Source organism: Labrus mixtus, chromosome 21 (assembly GCF_963584025.1).
Source record: "Labrus mixtus chromosome 21, fLabMix1.1, whole genome shotgun sequence".
Classification (NCBI taxonomy): Eukaryota; Metazoa; Chordata; class Actinopteri; order Labriformes; family Labridae; genus Labrus; species Labrus mixtus.
In genome coordinates this window covers 15,086,315-15,108,272 of record NC_083632.1, presented here as the reverse complement: position 1 = coordinate 15,108,272, position 21,958 = coordinate 15,086,315, and the positions used below count along the sequence as shown (strand labels likewise).

The following is a 21,958-nucleotide window of genomic DNA, read 5'->3' as shown; positions in this document are numbered from 1 at the left end:
AACTGCCCTCTCTTTAATTCACAAGTTGATAACATCGTTAATGTGTCAAAAAACCTGTGGGGAGGATAAAGAATTTGTCAGGATTCATTATTTTAATAAATGAAAACTATGAATTCAGCTATAGAAAATCAACCCGAGAACCTGAAGTATCCTCGGGATGTGAGGACGAACATCATTTTTAATATTACACCCTAAGAGTTAGGGGCTTTTTTATTCAAATAAAGTTAACTTCTCAGGATTAGTATTAATGTTTTCATTGATTTCTTTTTATTTGATCTCCCGTGCAAATATTATGTACGTAAAGTGTACAATTTCCAGTTCCACTCGTTCTTATATTAATTTCCCCTGCATTCAGGTTGACTGGAAACTTTATTTTGTAGGCTTAAACCGGAAGTCCGTGCTTTTATTTTGCCTCAGCTGTCACCGGCATTACACATAAAAGGCTGTTTTTTGAACTGTCATCATGCAGCACGACTGAGGACACAGAACACAATACCAACAGCCTGGCTGTGTTTCACCATGTGACGTTATTCACACCGTACAGGTATGTGTTCGGAGTTTCCCGGAACATTACATTTCTCCGGAGAGTCAGTAAACATACCCTGACTGACGTTACACCGAAAACAGAACCGAGAATGGAGAGCTGTCCCGAACAAACGCCCCTCTTTACCTTCGGGGTGATAGCGGACATTCAGTACGCAGATATCGACGACGGGTTTAACTTCACCCGGACACGGAGGAGGTACTACCGGAGCAGCCTCCAGCTCTTAAAAAGCGCCATCGACTGTTGGACAGAGTCCACCGTGAAACCGAAGTTTATCCTCCAGCTTGGAGACATCATTGACGGTTTTAACAAGAATCACGGCACCTCACACCGAGCTCTGGACACGGTGCTGACCGAGCTCAGCTCCGGGCCCGCCGAGGTCCACCATGTGTGGGGGAACCACGAGTTTTATAACTTCAGCCGGAGCGAGCTGCTGCGTTCACGGCTCAACAGCACTCTACACTCCGAGAGGAGCGTGAACGCAGCACCGGCTGACAGTGAGGTGTACGCGTACAGCTTCAGCCCGGTGCCCGGTTTTACTTTCGTTATTCTGGACGGTTACGATGTGAGTCTGCTGGGCAGAGAGGAGAGCAGTGACCGGTACCGAGACTCCCTGAGTCTGATCCGAGAACACAACGACAACGACGACCTCAACTGTCCGGGTAGGTTACCACGGTTACCAAAGTTACCAAAGTTACCAAGGTTACCAAGGTTACCAACATCACTGCGGCCCTTATGTTTTACTGTTTTCAAACAACTAATGTATATCGATTAATTATATTGTTATAACTTTTTATTTTGACTGTTAATTTAGAGAAACCAATGCAAAAAATAACACAGATTTTGACCACATCTAAAAAAATTTAAAAGAAAATCTGATAAAAATTCAGAATTCTTACGTTGTTTTCTGAAGAAATAAATCAAATTTTGAAAATAGAAGAATTACATTTCTGTGGTAAAATTCTGACATGTAAAAAAGAAACTCTGGTTTGTGTGGACTGTAGAGCTTAATTATGTTTCATTTTCCATTTTATTACTCCTGTTATTGTATGTTTATTTTAATGTGGACCCCAGAAAGAACACATTTTTCAGCTTTGGACCCCCAAAATAATGGTGCCAGAGACGGGGGCCCCCCCTGTCCCTGAAGGTTGTTAAGGTATATAAATCCCTGTTTCCACCAAGCAGTCCAGTTCGGTACGGCTAACCCGGGGCCCTTTCCGAATAGTCACAGTTCAGTATGCAGTACGTACTATTCAGTATGGAGTTTCAGTAGACTGAACCCTCGTGGTCATTCAGTATGCATTTTTTGGGTCCACCTCAGTAGACTGAACATTTCAGTATGGATACTAACTTCTGGGTTTCATGCAGTATGGATCGGATGCGTGCTTTCAGGAAATTAATTGTATTTTACCACCCACAATGCTGTGTGAAATTAAACGTAAATCGTCACTTCACGTGTGCCTCCAAATCAAAACAAACGAGCGTGGATTAATTGAATTAATTTTTAATCTAGAGTTAAAGTCCCGACTGAAATCGCTACTTTAAATTAACAACAGAAAATATAACAAATGTCTGAATTATTATAAAACCTTTCCCCCTCTATTTAAATAATGATTTCACTATTTAAGTGCATCTTTATATGTTTATTTTACTTTATATTCTGTATATTAATGTCTTTCATTTGTACTTTTCTTTATGTACTGTATGTTATTTAGTTATTTAATCTGCCTTTTACTTGATTTACATTGTGATATAGTTTTTTTTTTTTACCTGACTGTATATGCGCATTACTCTTCTTGAATAAAGCTAAACAAAAAAACGGGTGAATGCGGCCGGTTCGGGTAACGTAAATGACGCTACTCCATACTAAATGACTCAGACGAAGCAGGAACAAATATCTGCCTACTGTGTGTGCATACTGAATAGTAGGTACTAAACAGTAGACGGCACGGATAGTAGGTACTGTCTACTGCCAGATTGAGTAGGTACTTGGCAATTCGGATGCAACCCGGGTCTTGCTAGCGTTTCCACAGCCAACCGTCCCCTTATTTGGTAAGTGGAGTGTAAGCTAGATGGAGATCGCCGCGTCAGCTGTGTAGTAAACAGAGTCACAGCAGGTGTGTTGGTGTTTATGTGTAAAGAGCAGCAGACAGCGACAGTGTTGTCAAAGTCACAGAAGATACCCTAACTTTAGAATCTCGAGTTTAAAGTTTGATTTTGAGGACAAAGTAAGAGCAGAGTTTCAGTTCAGACTTCTGACGTCATTTTCAGGAGAGACAAACAAAAAAAAAACTTTTCAGAATACTTTGGTCCCTCAGAACTCTTCACACGTGGTCTTTATCCTCGTCTGCGTACCTCAACTTTTGGTGCGTTCCATCTGATCTCGGAGGTCATAAATTCCAAACACCGGTCTGATACGTCAACAGGAACGCCTCCTGAAGTTGGAACTCGGACTTGGAAACTCGGAGTACTCCAAGTTAAGATTCCAACATGGCTGCTAAGTGCATCAGCAGTAATGTTTAAACGGTAACAATTAGCAACACACGCCTCTTTTAGTGTCATTAAATCCATCACACTGAAAGTATCGAGCAACTTCTACCTGAGGACATGTTGTCGTGTTATCTTCACGCACAAACGGCCGTGTAGTGTGTCGTTCTCGTCTGGTATTAGCTATCAAAACAAAGGTTGGTCTGGAGGCGTCCATGTTGCTTGACTGACTTGCAACTGGAACGCCAATAACTCGGGCGTGACGTCATTCCAAGTCCCGAGATTCGAGTTCTGAGGAACATTGAATGCACCATTCGCTTTTCAGAGAATCTCTTCCCGTCTTGTTGATGAGGAGCTCTGACCTCCAGAGACAAGACTCCTGTCATCCTCTCTTTTTATCAGACCACCAGAGTCATTTCACAGGAGGACTGATGATGATGATGTTAACTTTTTGTGTTTCAGTGTTCAAAGGTCTGGAGGAGAGATACACGATGTTTAACGGAGGCTTCAGTAAAGTCCAGCTGGACTGGCTTGATTCTGTTCTGTCGTCATGTGATGAGAAACAGGACCGAGTCACTGTCGTCTGTGAGTATTCCTGCTGTCCGTAGCGCCTACGACCTCTGCTTCAGAGCGCTTCTCACCAGCGTTCATTGTTGCTAGGTTACCAAAGTTATCCCCAACGTCCCTCTGTAATGTCCGTCAGGTGTGTTTTAGCTCTGTGTTTTATTTTTACTTAAATTAAATATAAATCTCACTAAGAAAAACTTGAAGAGGATGTAAAGGTGTCCTGACGTCAGCAGCATCTCCACACCTGAAACTGTTTCCTCCAAAAGACGAGTCAGACGAGCGCCTCCTCGCCATTGTTGTTGACGAAGCTGATATCAGAAGTCCCGCCCCTTTTTTATTTTGATTCGTCAGTGAGGGAGACGTGATGATGATGATGTCATGTCGTGTTCTTCGTTGTCGGTCCTTCAGGTGTTTTCAAAGTCTTCTTTCTTCCCTCGCTCAGGTCACCTCCCCGTCCACCCTGACTCCACCACCCCCATCTGCCTCGCCTGGAACTACGACGAGCTGCTGGCCGTCCTCCGCTCTCACCGCTGTGTGGTGTGCTTCATGGCCGGGCACGACCACGAGGGAGGATACCACAAAGACGAAGACGCGGGGACGCACCACCTCACCTTAGAGGGCGTCATCGAGACTCCGCCCGACAGCAACGCCTTCGCCACCGTCTCCGTGTACGAGGACCGGATGGAGCTGAGAGGATACGGGAGGGTTCGGGATCGGGTGTTCCTGTTTCCATGACGACCACAGGAGCAACACGGCGAATGCAATGACAGATTCACAGATTAAAATAAATATCTGTTAGCTTTGAATTCAAAGACAGACAGTCAGATTTATTTTATTTCCTTAATTTGAAGGAGTAAAAAAAAAAACGACCTGCACGGCAGACACACACACACACACCGTCGAGGGAGAAGTGTGTGTGTGTTTAACGGGACATTAACAGTCCATAGGCGCCTAAAACAGCGCCCAAAAGAATCGGTTAATTTAGTAAAGATGATTGCGCTGCTCGTCTGTGTTAACTACTCACTTCAACAAACATTCACCAAAGACGCTGACATCTTTAACTTCTGTTGGACACAGCCTCATGTTGATTTATGTTTTAAATGCAGAGTCGTGATGAATTACCTCAGCTGAACAGAAACAGTACCTCTGATTATTTCATCTACTTTTTATTGTTTAATCCTGACAGAGAGGGGGATGTTTCTCCTGTGTTGATTATTTTATATTCCAGCGGTAAAATGACACACTTTGAATAATTATACGCTCAGATTTTAAGATGGAGGAGGTTATTTTCTACTGCTGCCTTTTTTTCAAAGCAGCGCTGGTTTATTTTCTTACTCTGTTGTTTTTTTGAAGGATGTGTCGGGTGATGTGGATTGATTTTAAAAATGCAATTCTGTGTTTTACGACGTAAAAACGATGCAAGGTGCTATAAAACATCATAATGACAGCTGTAGTTCATCTCTGGCGTTCTGTGCTGCGTTCAAGTTCCGCAGGGAAGGTGGGTGATTCAATCTGTCTGAGAGAGGTTTGGTTTTTTGAACCAGGTTGTAAATATGTTAATCTCTGCTGTAAAAAAAGAAAAGAAAAAAAAAAGGTTTTGTTGAATGGGTGTATGTGACTTCCTGTGCTTCTGCAGCCAACCTCTAGTGGACAGTCGAGGAACTGCAGGATTCTACACCTCAGCATCTGCTTCATTTTTCAACACCGGAGGTTGCTGCCCAGTCAAACATCTTGTTTTTGTTCTTTATTCAGCATTTAAAATAACAAACAGATATTTAAACTGTTGAAAATTTCGCAAATTACTCTAAGCAGCTAATTTAGATCACAAATAAAAGTATAACAACCAAACTGATCAGAAAACAACAATACATAAATATATAATAAATTAAAATAAATGTAAGTTATAATATGTATATGTAGTATAATATATGTGTAATTCTTTATAAATCAAATATTAATCATTTGCTGTGAAGCTGTGGTTTCCTGTAATTTCCGACCGTCCATGAAGGCATCAGCGGCACAGACGTGGCCGTGGTGCAGCTGATGCGTTCAGGTGTCGCAGTGTCCCGTGTGGAGACAGAAAGGGCGAAGTTTCTCTCTGCACTGCAGCCTGGCCGCTGCTGCCGGAACCAACAACACAACAATGGCGACTCCCAGTCGGGACAGCAACTTCACCAGCGGCTCCAGTAACACCGGAAACATCGTCGGATCCACGTCGCACCATTTTCACCCGCAGACTCAGAGCAGCAGCATGCAAGGTACAAACCCCTGGGTTATGTTTTAACTGGGGACACTGGAGTTAGTGGGACAGGGGAACTCGTAGCTTCACAGAAACCACAGTAAAGCTTAACAGGAACACGTGCGACGTCCGGCTTGGATTTTCAAAATAAATTCCCTTAAGCCCCTCTATCTAACATTTATCGTTTATTTTCAGAAATATATAAGTTAATTACATTTTTAATAATGTTCTAGTGATGTTAATGTAAATTCTAAGCTTTGATCTGGTTCTTTTAAGTGACAGTCTGCTCTCAATATTATAATATAATTTCATTTGTGTTTAGGGCTATGCAGGAACTATGAGGTCTGTGAATCTTAGTTTTAATAATGCATAGTAATGCATATTATTTATATAGCTCTTTTCAAAAACACTCAAGGACTTGAAAGAGGTACACTCAGACAAAACAAGAATACTAAAGACCTTTTCTCTGCCATTAATCTGTGGCATCACATTAAAGACGGTGCAAAGTTGTCAAAATGCTTTATGGGCTACTTTATTATCCCGTGTTTTTAAATTACAGTATATAAAGTGATATTGTGACAGTTGCTCAATAGTATCGATATCCAAATCTTCAGTCATATATGTCTAATTTGGATAGCGTGTAGGAGTTTGCCTCTACAGACAATTAAAGAGTTAAACACTTTTCACCGGTCATATTCACGCAGGCTAATGGAAATGCATCCACAGAACAATAAGGACACTTAACTTTTATTACATATAAACTTAAGATAGTTTGTCCTGAAAGATCTGCCCCCAGGAATGAGATCTACACAGTTTCAGTAGTGTTAGTTGTGCAGATGAACCTGATATCAACATACATGCTTTTATAGTGAAGGCGGAAGTGCGCAACTTCCGCTAACGCCCGCGCTTTTACTGGCTAGCTTGGCGAAGCTACATGGCTAACGGGCTAGCAGCGATGCAGGAGCTCCAGTTTAGCTGCTGAGCCGACAGGCATGAAGTAAAGTTTCTTTATTTTATGTATCACAATGAACAAACTTTACTAGACACACAATTTAAAAATCAAACAAACTTAATTAGTTTAAAGGCGCGTCCAATAAAAGTGAATCCACAGACATGATTAGCATCACAAAGCTAGAACAACAACCACCGAGGCCTACCTACGCTGAAGTGATCCTCTCTGCTTCACGTTAGTCAGGACCAGAGACTGTAAAGTCAGGACCAGAGACTGTAACTTAGAACCAGAGACTGTAAAGTCAGGACCAGAGACTGTAACTTAGAACCAGAGACTGTAAAGTCAGGACCAGAGACTGTAAAGTCAGGACCAGAGACTGTAAAGTCAGGACCAGAGACTGTAAGTTAGAACCAGAGACTGTAAGTTAGAACCAGAGACTGTAAAGTCAGGACCAGAGACTGTAAGTTAGGACCATAGACTGTAAAGTCAGGACCAGAGACTGTAAGTTAGAACCAGAGACTGTACAGTCAGGACCAGAGACTGTAAAGTCAGGACCAGAGACTGTAAAGTTAGGACCATAGACTGTAAAGTCAGGACCAGAGACTGTAAGTTAGGACCATAGACTGTAAAGTCAGGACCAGAGACTGTAAGTTAGAACCAGAGACTGTACAGTCAGGACCAGAGACTGTAAAGTCAGGACCAGAGACTGTAAGTTAGGACCAGAGACTGTACAGTCAGGAGCAGAGACTGTACAGTCAGGACCAGAGACTGTAAGTTAGGACCAGAGACTGTAAAGTCAGGACCAGAGACTGTAAAGTCAGGACCAGAGACTGTAAGTTAGAACCAGAGACTGTAAAGTTAGGACCAGAGACTGTAAGTTAGAACCAGAGACTGTACAGTCAGGACCAGAGACTGTAAGTTAGGACCAGAGACTGTACAGTCAGGACCAGAGACTGTAAAGTCAGGACCAGAGACTGTAAGTTAGAACCAGAGACTGTACAGTCAGGACCAGAGACCTTAAGGTCAGGACCAGAGACTGTAAAGTCAGGACCAGAGACTGTAAGTCAGGATCAGAGACCATAAGGTCAGGACCAGAGACTGTAAAGTCAGGACCAGAGACTGTAAGGTCAGGACCAGAGACTGTAAAGTCAGGACCAGAGACCTTAAGGTCAGGACCAGAGACTGTAAAGTCAGGACCAGAGACTGTAAAATCAGGACCAGAGACTGTAAAGTCAGGACCAGAGACCATAAGGTCTTTATTTATCATGTAAATATTCATTTTATTTTGAGGATGAATAACCAGTAGATGTCAGAGACCCTTATCGTTAATGTGTTTGATAAATGTCAAGATTTTATTTCATTTAAAGGTGCACTATGTAGTTTTAGTGGAGAAATGTGAAAGTTGTAGAAGTGTACAGATTCTGTGGTATATGTTTATAACTCTATACACAAACTGGCCTCAGAGGAACATGTGGTCCCTGTAACTGTTTGAAGATAAAATGCTACGTGAGAAGTTATGGTGGGGGGCCCACAACAGTGAAACCGTAACTCTCCTGGTAGCTTCATATCTCCAAACAGTGTTCAGGGGCCCAATTTTTCTTTGAGTAACGATTGTGTATATAGTTCAGAAAATATAGCATAGAATTTATTCACTTCTCCAGTTTTCAAATTTTACTTCCAAATCTACATTTGGTGCTGTCGGCTGAGCAGCTAGGGGACCGTCCAGGTTTACAACCACCCGACTCTTTATTCATGTGAAGTGATGTCTGATGTTTTAAAGGCCGTAGAGGCCGTCACGTCAGGCTGGTGTTGGATAATGGATGTTACAGATGTTAGCTGCTGGATAAAGCCCCGTGTCCACCTAGCGTTTTTCCGGGCAGAAAAGCTCTGGCTGTGCGCTCGGGAGTGTTTGCATGAAGCGTTTGAGCGATGAGAAGAAAAGCGCAGCTCGTCCGTCCTGTCTCCATGACAACAGTCTGTTGATAACGGCCGCTGTGTGACTGACAATGCTCCGTTACTTTTTACTGCATGTTTTATATTTGAGATCGTTTATTTCCCGGTCAGACACGGAGCGGGGAGGATGTAGGGACAAGACACGATCTGTAGGAGACAAAACTACAGGGAATATCATACATTTAGAAAAGAGCTCCGGTGACGTCAACAGCGCCTTTCTGAAAAGAAGAAAGATTGAGCGCTTTTTCTCGAGGCGGCCCGCCTGCTGCTGCGAACACTCTCTACTCATTAGAAACAATTGAAAAAAACGCCAGGTAGGCACGGGGCCTAACAGATGATATTTTATATTTTATTCTTGAATGTCCTGATAAAGAGTCATGAACAGTGACAGGTCAGAGCTGCTTTGAACCAGATGTGATATGGCAGATGTTTGGTATGAAATGTTTGATCTAAACCTTACAGAAACCAACACCTGCTGGAGATGTCAGAACGAAACAGGTATTCACTTTTACTTTACCAGCTCTCAGTCTGGAAGGTTTTTTTTATATTCTTTGTGTTGAACAAAGAAAATCATCCTTCAAATGTTCCTCATCCACCTTCTTCTTCTTCTTCTTCTTCTTCTTCTTCTGTTGATCATTTCCTCTCTTTGAGTGAATGTTAATTTTGTTTTATTGTTTTCATACCAATCCGGAGTTCTGATCTTCATATGTGCATGTTTTTAATCAGGTTTCCATGGCGACACATTAGACAGACCCCGATTAATGAGACTCTAGTCTACACTTTAAGAGACACCTGTCTGTCTGAATACGATCAACATGTGCCTCTTCTTCTTCTGATGGAACATCTCACTCTTATGATTCTCTGCTGCTGCTCTTCTGGCTTAAAGTAAAAGATAAACATCAGACCCGTTGACATTCAGCTTCAGTCAAACTTTATCAAGAGTCATGCACCGTATAATAATCCTACAGGGGAAAATGATTGCATAAAGGTGTGTGGCATGGAAGCTTTTCAGACCGTAACGACGCTCAGCCGTCATCACGTCTTTATTCATATTGATTCCAAGTCGCCGTAATTTTTTAGCGTCCCAGTGTTTTTCAGAGTAGTGCACACAGTCAGACATGCGCACACACACACAGCGCTGTTCTCCCCCGCTTCCCGCCACTGGAAGCTGTTGCGGTTAGCGGGGTGAAACTACAATGCTAGTTCCTCATATTTTTGACCACTGAAGCAACAGATCTATCATGTCATGAAACATGGCCTGTCGGCAGCAACCGTCTCGCGGCTATATTGCTATATTACTGACCGCTGCCAGCTCAGCAGCCGAGACATAAGGCCTGCCTGTCGGCGGCGGTGAGGATGAGAAGCCCGGGCCGGCTCGAGCTGGGGCGGACTGGTAGTGTCGGTGCTCTCACTGTTTGTCTATGGACACAGACATAGAGTCTGTTTGCTGCCAGGAATTTCCAAGATGCTAATTCCTTCTGGAAGAAATCTCGGAATCAGTTGAGGAAACAGCCTTATGTGTTGAAGTAAACATGTCTCTAAACCTGACCTTAGTGGGAGTGGCCTGCAGTGCTGAGCATTCTGGGATTTGGTGTCTCTCATCCACATGAGCCAAAAAGACACTTTCTGCCTTTTCTCGGTCAAGAAGGCACCAACTTCAAAATTGATTTCACATTTCTACTAAATATATGACCCAATGTCAAAACAGATTCATGTTTCAACAGGTGAAGTATCCCTTTAACAGGTCATCAAACTGGGACCTGGTACTGATCCTAGCTAACAGGTCATCAAACTGGGACCTGGTACTGATCCTAGCTAACAGGTCATCAAACTGGGACCTGGTTCTGAGACTAACCCAGCTGAGAAAGGGTCTTGTTGATGTTTTGAATAAAGACATCAACTTATCTGGCGGCAAATCTTCACAGGTTTTTTAAATAACGGAAACAATAAACTATGAGCAGCATTTTGAGTAAATCACGTAATAACGGGTCTGAACACGAATGAAGAACCGTTTTCCAGAAGAGCAGCAGCAGGACGCCGTGTTTGGAGTGAAATACTTCATAGAATCAGGATTTAGCACTAAAACAAAGGGGGGCAAAGCCTCAAACTATGATCTCGGTGTCACTCATTTTTGCAAAATACTTCAAAGTAAAGGGTACAGAAGAGATCAACTAAAAGAAGCACATGAACATTTTACGATGTTCTGCCACCGTTCCCCTTTGTTTACAATGGAGCCACATCAAGTTTCACCAACAGTTGCATGGCCGTTCACCCAATCAGACCACGGAGCTTCTTTTGACCTGTAACTTCTCCTTGACCCGCTTCCATCATGCCAGGATGACGTGCTCATAAGGCCCCTTCCACACTCAAACAAGCCCAAAGAACATGCAGTAAAATGTTTTCTCTTTACTTCAGGGTTTCAGATAAGCCTGTCTGGTGTTTCCCAAAGTAAGCCCTAGACCTCGCACACAAAGCACACCGACCTTGGACTCTCTGTGGGTGCATCTCAGTAGTCTAAAGTGGTTTCCTTTTTCCTCGCCGGCTCGCTCTGAGACGCGTTTCTGTTCTGTCATTGGAAGCCGCTGTACACTACTGACCAGCCTGTGTGGTGCTCTGGTATTTGGGGGAGTCTGTCCGCTGTTCACTGCTGTCACAAAATCAGCTTTGGCAGAAAGGAAATGAATTTGCATCGAGGGCTCAGAGGTTCAGGGATCTGTTTGCACTGAGGAGCTGGCTGAGGAGGGCATGAGGAAAAGACGACTCAACACTTAAAGTCAGCACGAAGCTTCAAACCCAGCCCATAGTGGATCTATTCTACAGAAACATTCAAATCATAGACTCTATATAAGAACTAGACTGGCCTCTTGATTTCCTAAACCTGCAGTCCTCCTAATGGCCAGCAGGGGGAGACTTGTCTGTTTGCTAAACGAGGTCTATGATAAAATGTTCCTGCTTGTCGTTGATTAATTCCCTCTAGTAGTAGTTTTGTAAATGATGGTCCCATTTAGAGTCAGAGAGACCAGGAAGAGGGGGAGGAGTTAAGGGCGGGGCTTCCAGTGACAGGTCATTACCATGGCAACCAGAATAATGTCTTGTTTAGCGTTTAGCTGTACAAAAAAATACTTGACGCTTTTATTTCTTGGTAACTAAAGTTTGTGTAAATACAGTTTTACGAATCCAAAGTGATAAAACCATTACTGTGAATAGTGCAGGCAGCTTGTTAGCCTTAGCATTAGCATTACCTATTAACGTAGCACTGGCATTAGTATTGGCTAACAGTGTTGCTAGCTTGCGATATACAAGTTTTAAAAACTGCTCCCTGTCAACATATATAAAAGCGACAAATGTTCACAAACCACAAAGCGACCTCATCGAGGCCACGCCCACTTCTTATACACAGTCTATGATCCCTTTAAACATCTACCGGTGACGGATGCTGTTGAATTAAGTGTGACTTAAGTGTTGGGTCACTTTGATATGTGACGGGAGCTGTTCAGCTGTGATTGCACATTTCTTTTCTTTTTTTTTTAAGTCTATTGTCTTTTGTTCAGGGATTCCCAACACGAGGATTCTGCAGGAAGGCTCGTTTTGTGTCATTGCAACACAAACATCTTTGCATTGATAAATATATAAAAAAGTATTTCCTCAAATAAAAGTCTGGTCCTGAGTAAAGTCAGAAGCAAAATGAATACATGAAAGCTGATCTCAAATACAGCCTGAGAAAAAAAACCTCTTAACAACATCTGTAAATAATGATTTAAATCACCAGAGTAACTCTTAAACTGCCCTGTTCTTTGCGGTGTGCGCTACCTGTCTAAGTGACGAAAGCAAGTCAACGACTACAGTCAAGAGGCAACTTTTTATCAGACATTATTCTCCATATGTAGGCTACCTATAATACGAGTGGTGAGCGACAGCGGTGTGAAAATGGTCTTCTCGTATCATAACAACGGTTTATATATCTATGCTTTTCTTCCTCGTTCTTTTCCGGTTTCTCCTTTTTTGGAATGACGATTACAGACTACCGCCGCCTGCTGGCATGGACAGTTGTTTCCTCTCACGCGTGCGGTTGGCTGTAGTCTTTGCGGTGTGTTCAAGTGCAATTTTTTTGCCGAGACAATAGGCGTCGTGAGGCGACGCCACAGTCAGCCTTCGTCGCCACCAGTTCTTTGCTGTCTGCTCGGTGTGTCAGAGGAAAAGCAGAAGCAGATGAAGAGTAAAAGATTACTCATGTCGATACTGAACAACCAGATAAATATTAGCCTGTTTCTAATAACGCCCTGGTTCCTGCTCTAGTTGAGGTGAACAAAAACCCTTTATCATTATTTGAGGAAATACAGAATCTGGACCTGAAGGATCCTGAACATCCAAAGCCCCTGTTGTAGTGTCTGAGTGTTGGGAGACCCCGAGTGTCGGCACTCTGTGTGTGTTGAAATGCATTTTGTGCTTCTTCTGATCCTGAGCAGAACGTGAGATAAACCTGAGATCAGTCTGTGGATGAAAACACCCCCGCCTCTCTGACCTTTGACCTCTTAACATATAAAGCTCGTTATGATGCTGCCAAGCGGGTCAGATTCAATTCTTAATGTTGCTTATAATCACACAGATGAAAAGGTTTATCTCATGTTCAAACAGGCAGAGCTAACAGGAGCATTAAAACACACAGTGTGTGTGAGTGTGTGTCTGCTGTTTGCACCAGCAGGATGACTCACCGTGTGTGTGTGTGTGTGTGTGTGTGTGTGTGTGTGTGTGTGTGTGTGTGTGTGTGTGTGTGTGTGTGTGTGTGTGTGTGTGTGTGTGTGTGTGTGTGTGTGTGTGTGTGTGTGTGTGTGTGTGTGTGTGTGTGTGTGTGTGTGTGTGTGTGTGGGTGTGTGTGGGTGTGTGTGTGGGTGTGTGGGTGGGTGTGTGGCATGTTGTGCGATCTGGATCTGTGTCTCTTTTTTTTCTACCTGACAGGTAAACGTAAAGCTCTGAAGCTGAACTTTGCAAACCCTCCAGTGAAGCCGGCCTCCAGGCTACCCATCAACCCCACACCCCCCTCCTTCCAGAACCCCCACATGTGAGTACGGGCGGCTGACGGTGGGACCGTGTTTGTGCTCAATAACAAGTCGGCTCAGTGAAATCTGTATTTTCGATGGAGCAGCTTTACTTTAGTATAAGTCTGTATTTTATTTTGAAGGAACAAGCTCTTACTTGTTATCCGTCAGAGAGAGTAAGTCATTAATTGAAGTTTTCGACTTCTTTTTCCAGCGTACTTTCAGACGTCTTCATTTCACTCCCATCAAAAAGTCCTTAAGATGTTTCTATAATTAAATATTCCTTAAATGACATGCATCTATAGTCTGTTTTTCTCTGGCTTCCTCGCTCTTGTTGTTCTAACTCCGTCCGTCCTCCTGTCAGAGAGCGTCTGCGGACGCACTCCATCGAGTCGTCGGGGAAGCTGAAGATTTCTCCGGAGCAGCACTGCGACTTCACGGCCGAGGACCTGAGAGACCTCGGGGAGATCGGCCGGGGGGCGTACGGCTCCGTCAACAAGATGGTCCACAAACCTACGGGACAGATCATGGCTGTCAAGGTGAGCTGCTCGCAAACTCATACACGAAGACAGATCTGAGTTTACCTCATCCAGATCAGCGGCGAAGTCAAATCAAAGGCATATAAACAAAGTGGAGATGAAGAAAATCCATCACTGAAGACGTAGCTCCTTGAGTGTAAGTAAAGAAAAAGTCAGACCCTACTAAATGTGTGTTTGTGTGTCTGTCAGAGGATTCGCTCCACGGTGGACGAGAAGGAGCAGAAGCAGCTGCTGATGGACCTCGACGTGGTGATGAGGAGCAGCGACTGTCCCTACATCGTCCAGTTCTACGGAGCACTCTTCAGAGAGGTACGACTGAAAATCAGTGACCCTGAACGCACCACAGCATGCTAACATAATACAGCAGCTTTTCTGTGGGAACATATATCTTTAATGTTCCTGTGACCTCTGTGTTTCAGGGCGACTGTTGGATCTGCATGGAGCTCATGTCTACCTCATTAGACAAATTCTACAAATATGTATATTTTTCATCAGATGACGTCATTCCAGAGGAAATATTAGGAAACATCACATTAGCGGTGAGTGCCTGGGTCACTTTATACTTCATCCTTTTTAAATGCAGCTGTGCAGAGAACTGATGTCTTTGTTTGTGTCTCCAACAGACGGTTAAAGCACTGAACCACTTAAAAGAAAACTTGAAAATAATCCACAGAGGTAAGACTTCACATGTTTCATTAAAACAATAGGGTCCAATATTTATAGAGTACAACTTATGACGACACACAGCTCATAGCGAGGCGTTTATTGACGAGTGATGTGATTTGAGTCTACGGCTCGATCTCGATGTCCTCCCTCACACACTCGCTGACTTTGATGCACGCTCCCGCTGTGAGGGCTCAGTGGTTGTTCCACTGACGGACCAACAAGTGCGTCAGGGATCTCTCGCTGACTTTTTGAGCCCTTTATGCAGGTATAACAGCTCCTCCATACAAAGCACCACACTTCTGTTTGTCCACCTTCAAAATAAAAGCACCACACTTCTGTTTGTCCACCTTCAAAATAAAAGCACCACACTTCTGTTCGTCCACCTTCAAAATAAAAGCACCACACTTCTGTTTGTCCGCCTTCAAAATAAAAGCACCACACTTCTGTTTGTCCACCTTCAAAATAAAAGCACCACACTTCAGTTTGTCCACCATCAAAATAAAAGAACCACACTTCAGTTTGTCCACCTTCAAAATAAAAGCACCACACTTCTGTTCGTCCACCTTCAGAATAAAAGAACCACACTTCAGTTTGTCCACCTTCAAAATAAAAGCACCACACTTCTGTTTGTCCATTTTCAAAATGAAAGAACCACACTTCTGTTTGTCGGCCTTCAAAATAAAAGCACCACATCTTACAATGTTTACAAGAGGAAACTGAAATTCACAGAGCAGAGAATTAAATATTTAACAGGTTCAGCGTGGACAGCGAGCGTGCAATCATACCTGATGCGACACGACATCAAGCGCTCGGGTGCTGTTTCCAAAAAAGTTTCAGCTAAAATTTCGAACAAACACTTCAAACTTTATACGGCAAACGCACGTTGTCAGACAAATACAGTAAATCAGAACAAACATTGTTCAAATGCAAAAGAATGGAATTTCAAACATGTGATTAATAGTGATAAAAAACATTTAATAATTTAACAGCTCTAAAACGTCTCGTGCAGTCTGAGGAAATATGTTTCTACATCTAAAGAAATCCACTTTTTTTATGAATTTATTTGGTTAAATATGATGAAAATGTTTCAGTTTTTTATTTCATGCATTTTATTTGTCAGACATCAAACCTTCCAACATTCTGATGGACCGGCGAGGGAACATAAAGCTGTGTGACTTCGGGATCAGCGGTCAGCTCGTCGACTCCATAGCAAAGACCAGAGACGCCGGCTGCAGGCCGTACATGGCGGTAAGAAACGATTCACTCTCAGAGAGACGTGATCATGCATCCAGTAATACACAAAGACTTCCTGTCGCGACTTTTCTTCATGACAAAGTTGGTTGAACCTTGAAATGGTTCAGCTGGGGATTGAACCCTCGACCTTTCGGTTGAAGGGCGATGACTCTACCAACTGAGCCACAGCAGCCCCCACACTCTTTGATCTCGCTGCCTGTTGAATAAATAATTAGAAGTGTTGTGTGTGTGCGTCTTCTCTCGTGTGTATTTCAGCCGGAGAGGATAGACCCGAGTGCGTCCCGTCAGGGCTACGACGTCCGCTCCGATGTTTGGAGTTTGGGAATCACGCTGGTGAGAAGAACGAAGACGTCAGCTTTAGAGTTACCTTTGTTTTACCTGCGTGTGTCTAAACATACAGGTCTCTGTGTCTGTGTGTGTGTGTGTGTGTGTGTGTGTGTGTGTGTGTGTGTGTGTGTGTGTGTGTGTGTGTGTGTGTGTGTGTGTGTTTTTCAGTACGAGCTGGCCACAGGACGGTTCCCGTACCCGAAGTGGAACAGCGTCTTCGATCAGCTGACTCAGGTGGTCAAAGGTGAACCGCCGCAGCTCAGCAACTCAGAGGAGCGACAGTTCTCTCCAAAGTTCATCAACTTTGTGAACCTCTGGTGAGAAAAACACGATCGCTCTGTGATGGGAAATATTCAAAGTTTCTGATCAGCTAAAACTTAACCTGTAATTAAAAACCAGTTACGCTTTTTCCTCGTTTACAGTGAAGTCAAATAAATTAAAACACTGAAATCTGAGATCTCATTTAAAGAACTGAACACAACAGGAAGTGGAGGAATACTAAATGACCGTCAGAAAGCGAGAGTTTCATTCCATTCCTTGATATATATTTTTTTATTCTGTGTTCGTCATCAACATCAGCATTAGGGACTCTCTGTAGTCTCTCTACTTTAAGGAGTTGATTCAGGATTTAGTGACACCTAGTGGGGAAGTTGCAGAGAACCTGACCCACTCAGCCCTAAAGGCCCTGACACACCAAGGAAATCGTCGCCCTACTTTTTGTGGTGTGTCCAGCTCCGTTGCTACCCGTTAGCCTTTTTTTTGCCGGCGTCGACGGTCGGTGAGAGGAATCTCTCTGATTGGCTGTTGGGAGGTTTCATTTCTCTCCAACTCTCGTCACAGGTTCAGGAAAGCCCCTTGAGCATGCTGCTGTAGTATCCATGCTTTCACCCATTAGTGAAGTTTCTTCTTAATTGTCGCCTCCGTCTCTTCTTTTCTTTTTCCACTAAAAGACCAAGGGCTGACAACACCAGCGCCATTTTCAACTTTTTATCAGACATTATTCTCCATTAGTAGGCTACCTATAATACGAGTGGTGAGCGACAACGGTGTGAAAATGGTCTTCTCATATCATAACAACGGACTACCGGCCCCTGCTGGCATGGAGAGTTATTTGAGCAGAACGTACGTGGTGGTTGGCCGTCTGCTGTAATCTTTGCAGTGTGTTCAAGTGCAACTTTTTGGCCAAGGCGTGAGGTGGCGTGAGGGCGACGCCACAGTTGGCCTTCGTCACCACTAGTTCTTTGCCGTCTGCTTGGTGTGTCAAGCTGTTCAGCTGTTCTGTCTTTTTATCCCTGGAATCAAACTCTCCTCTGATGCTGACAGATTATTTCTGTTTGTTTTTCCATCCAGCCTGACAAAGGATGAATCTAAAAGGCCAAAGTACCGAGAGCTTCTGGTGAGTTTGATGCTTCATTACGACACACAGAGTGAATTATTACATGTTGTTATTGTTTATTGTTTTATTTTACCTGAGCTTGATGCTGAAACTTTTAGTCATTCCAAATAGTAAAAGTATACGATAAAATCTGCAGGAATATTTGAGAAACACTGAGATTATGGTCGAGATGTTGAGGATAAAACACTCCATCATCTATACCGCTTTTCCCATTCGGGGTCACACGGCGCTGATCCCAGCTGTCATTTGGGGAGAGGCGGGGTTATACCAGCCACACTCACATTCACACCTACAGACGATTTAGAGTCACCAGTTTACCTAACGAGCATGTCTTTGGACTGTGGGAGGAAGACGGAGTACCCGGAGAGAACCCACGCATGCACGGGGAGAACATGTAAACTCCACACAGAGAGGCTCCTGACAGACGGGGATTCAAACCAGGAACCTCCTCACTGTGAGGGGACAGCGCTAACCACTGCACCATAAAATACTCTGTGTGTAGAATGAGTTTAAATCCCCCAAAAGTTTGAATTTCGAAAATAAGAGAAAATAATTTTCCTTAAACTACTTTAAGGTATAACGTCTTCTCACCTCGACTTATTAAAACTCAAACTGGAAACTCCTCCGTTGTGTAATGTTACTGTGATCGTGCAAACTGTCTGTAAACACGTTCCACTCAGGAGCGACTTTTCTTTCCGTCTGCTTTCGCACTGTTGTAGTTCCTACTCTGATGCAGAAGCTAAACATGTTCCTCTAAACGGGTTTTTAGGAACTGAAGTAGTTCATAGTTCCTGCGGTGCGTTTATCTGTAAATACTGATGAAGATAATCTTCTCTTTGGTACCTATCGCTTATTTTGATTTTATTAAATGATATATTCATTATATATTTATTTTATATTTTATATTTCTATATTTTCTCCTGCTGTGACGGGATAAAAAAAAGTATTTCTGACTCTCTGCTGACCCCAAGTGGTGAGAAAATGTCATTGCAGGTTGAAAAATAAGCAGGGTGAAAGTGTAATGTCATTTAAATCTCTTAAAAACATATTTTAGGGGGTGCTGGTAGCCTAGTGGTTAGTGTACGTGCCCCATGTACAGAGGCTGAAGTCCTGCAAGCAGGCAGACCGGGCTCAAATCCGACCTGTGGCTCCTTTCCTGCATGTCCGTCCCGAATCTCTGACTCTAGCCACTGTCCTATGTCTTAATAAAGGCAAAAAAGCCAAAAAATAAATCTTTAAAAACACATTTTAACCAAAGAACCAGATGACATTTCTATGTTAGATGGATACGTATTTCTTCATTTACAAAGACATTGTAGGAATTAATTCGGTCGACCTCTCCTATCTTTGAGTTCTGAAGGATGAGTCAACGACCCTGGCTCGTTGGACAAAGTTAGAACGGAGTCAGAATAGAAAGCTTTCAGCTTCTCTGCACCTTCTGCTTGAAACAACCTGCAGCCTGATTGTAGACTGCAAACCAGTTTCCCTTAGCGAGACGTCTTGAGTGTTTATGATGATGAATCTGTGTGCTGCTGTTCTCGGCGAGGTCCGCCTTGAAAAGAGATCTCTGATCTCCGTGGGACTAACCTGGACACAGAAAGACCTTTTTAAACAGACACAGACGTGACAAGACATGAAGTCAGACTTTGTAAAAATCAGCATCATGGTGTCGTAATGTCAGCATCCTTTCATCCTGTTTTTTAATCATCTGTTTATTGAATCTATCTCCTGCAGAAACATCCCTTCATCATGATATACGAGGAGCGCTTAGTGGACGTCGCCTCGTATGTGGTTCGCATCCTGGATCAGATCCCCGCCTCGCCCGTCTCCCCCATGTACGTCGACTGATGGAGATCAGCTGGTGGTGGGGGGGTTCAGGGGGGGTTCACTAAGCTTTGCGAAGCGACTCTCGCCATGTTAGCCCCTCAGAGTAGTTTAATCACACGTTCCAAAGAAACAAAGGAACTCACAAACTGCATCAGACAAACATCACCAAATATTCCCCCTCCCGTCACGTCATCAAAGTCAAACATCAGCATCCATCTTCACCCCGAGAACACTTGAACACACGACTCTGTCTCAAGAGAACGCAAGACGTCCTTCATGTGAGCAGAAACATTTAATAAATAGATATATTTACTTGAAGAAGTCGATGTTCACAAAGACAGAATCTACCAAATCAAAGGAACAAACAGAAACACACACACGCGCACACACACACACACACACACACTGTTAAAGTCGAGTATGCAAAGTGCTTCTTCTCTGTGAGAGCTCATAGATTCGGTCGCGTGGCTTTACTTTTTATTTTTGTTTTTCTTCGATATGCAATCTGTGAGCGTCTGTCTTCACTCACGTTTAAAGTTAGCTCCAGTTTGTGCTTTTTCTATTTGACCTTGTCATCATGAGTTTCAGCCACAGAGATAAAGATCCATGTGTCTTTAAAAACAAAGATAGAGATAGAGAGAGAGAAATGACATGCGGTGAAAGGAGCCATGATGTCAAACTCAAGTTGCCTGCTCACAAGGACCACAGCCACTAAGCCATAAGGCTACAGACCCCCCCCCCCTTTAATATCTTTAAAGAAGACTTCTGGCAGATTGGAAGATGTTTGTGGAGTTGCATTAAGTCTTCATGAAATCCAAATCCAAGGTTTATTTATGCCTTTTTATGCCTTTATTTTAGAGCTATAAGAGTGGACAGAAATCTAAGAGAGAGAGAGAGAGAGAGAGAGAACGACACTCCACAGGGACGAGGGAACACGGTGATGAGGGAACATAGACACGCTCCCGTCTCTGTTGCCCAAAAAATGTTGAGGAGATATTTTCCCTGTAGCTTTAACGTAAATGTTTGAAACATTTTATCAAATCTGCAAGCAGGGGCGCAAATGAGATGCCCAAAGTTTTATGATTATGCATATCCTGAATTTTCTTTTGAATCATGCTAAAAATCTTTATATTCATGACATCACAAAATCCTCCTGATGTCCTGAGGTTAAACATGAAATGTTCTCGCCAAACTCCATTCACAAAACAATCGATTTAGACGTCGTTTGCTCATCGTCTTGCAGAAAATTTATGACTTGTGATGTCGTTATTTCAGCAACTTTAAACGGTTTTAATGAGAAGATTATTATGTTTGAATTGTGTTCCTGAGAATGGATGGGTTTTTTAGCCTATGACACAAATATAGTGACGGCACATTAAAGGCACAAACTGGGGCTAACACGATGCTACATTGATGTAAAGTAACTTTTGATGTAAATGTGTTTGTATATAGAACTTCTAATCCGGCAGGTTCTGCTCGAGCGTTACGGCTCATTTTCAAACTCAGAGCATCAAATTAAAACATCAGGAGTGTTTGAGAATGAGCGGAGGAAGATTTTAATTTGTGCATTTTGAGAATAAAGTTTTTACCTAAAACGAGGAAGAACTTCTTGACATTTCAGACTTTTTGTCTTGGCGCCGATACTCGCCCGTTTGTGTGGGCGCTGGCTGCAGAATGAAACGTTTATTCTGTCTGTTTTCATTTAAAGAAAAATGAGCCTTAAAGCTCCTCCGCAGCCTGTCCAAGAACTGTACAGTTAAACTCATCCACACTGATCACAGATGCACCGTGCTGCCACACAGAGGCAAACATAGGAACTACACTTTTTTTAAAAAAGGTCCAGGAGAGGACTTCCTGTTGTTAAAAACGTCACCCGTGATGCTGCTAAACGACGTCTCGCCTGCGTCTGAAGAGGAGAACGATCTCTCCTCGCGCGGTTTCCGCTCCCTGACCATAAAGACCACCATGACTCAGCATGTTTCTTCATGATTCAGCATGTTTGCACTGATGGTCGAATGTTTCCAATGACAAACCTCATGTTGATCCAGGGATGCATCTCGATACTCTTCAGCAGGCAGCAACGTGAGACTATTGACATCCATCCAAAGGGATTCCCGCTCTGAAAGCTGAAAGTCTGACATGCAGGAAAACAAACGACTTAAAGGTCATTA

The 21,958-nt window shown here is 43.2% G+C and overlaps 2 protein-coding genes across 5 annotated transcripts; both read left to right on the top strand.

Moving 5' to 3' along the window:
• The first annotated feature begins 448 nt into the window (after positions 1-448).
• adprm (ADP-ribose/CDP-alcohol diphosphatase, manganese-dependent) lies at positions 449-5,045 on the top strand. Its single transcript, XM_061027595.1, has 3 exons — positions 449-1,206; positions 3,494-3,616; positions 4,041-5,045. The coding sequence occupies exons 1-3, from the start codon at positions 636-638 to the stop codon at positions 4,331-4,333; spliced, it is 987 nt and encodes a 328-aa protein (XP_060883578.1). The 5' UTR covers positions 449-635; the 3' UTR covers positions 4,334-5,045.
• Positions 5,046-5,629: 584 nt separating this feature from the next.
• Positions 5,630-20,996, top strand: map2k4b (mitogen-activated protein kinase kinase 4b). Of its 4 annotated transcripts, XM_061027591.1 has the most exons (13): positions 5,630-5,856; positions 9,205-9,240; positions 11,158-11,190; positions 13,699-13,801; positions 14,143-14,317; positions 14,507-14,626; positions 14,737-14,856; positions 14,941-14,992; positions 16,104-16,231; positions 16,493-16,570; positions 16,733-16,881; positions 17,915-17,960; positions 19,695-20,996. In XM_061027591.1, exons 1-13 carry the CDS (start codon positions 5,742-5,744, stop codon positions 19,806-19,808), a joined length of 1,269 nt encoding a protein of 422 aa, XP_060883574.1. In that variant the 5' UTR covers positions 5,630-5,741; the 3' UTR covers positions 19,809-20,996. The 4 variants fall into 4 exon arrangements, with proteins under 4 accessions (XP_060883574.1, XP_060883576.1, XP_060883577.1 ...); XM_061027593.1 differs by lacking the exon at positions 9,205-9,240; XM_061027592.1 differs by lacking the exon at positions 11,158-11,190 and having other exon boundaries at positions 5,631-5,856.
• The last annotated feature ends 962 nt before the right edge of the window (positions 20,997-21,958 follow it).

Excerpts from the sequence above, each read along its gene's own strand:
- adprm (XM_061027595.1), top strand. The coding sequence starts at position 636 with ATGGAGAGCTGTCCCGAACAAACGCCCCTCTTTACCTTCGGGGTGATA. Across the intron at positions 1,207-3,493 it reads CGACGACCTCAACTGTCCGG|TGTTCAAAGGTCTGGAGGAG; the intron begins GTAGGTTACCAC and ends TTTGTGTTTCAG. Across the intron at positions 3,617-4,040 it reads GGACCGAGTCACTGTCGTCT|GTCACCTCCCCGTCCACCCT; the intron begins GTGAGTATTCCT and ends TCCCTCGCTCAG.
- map2k4b (XM_061027591.1), top strand. The coding sequence starts at position 5,742 with ATGGCGACTCCCAGTCGGGACAGCAACTTCACCAGCGGCTCCAGTAAC. Across the intron at positions 14,627-14,736 it reads ACGGAGCACTCTTCAGAGAG|GGCGACTGTTGGATCTGCAT; the intron begins GTACGACTGAAA and ends TCTGTGTTTCAG. Across the intron at positions 14,993-16,103 it reads CTTGAAAATAATCCACAGAG|ACATCAAACCTTCCAACATT; the intron begins GTAAGACTTCAC and ends TTTATTTGTCAG.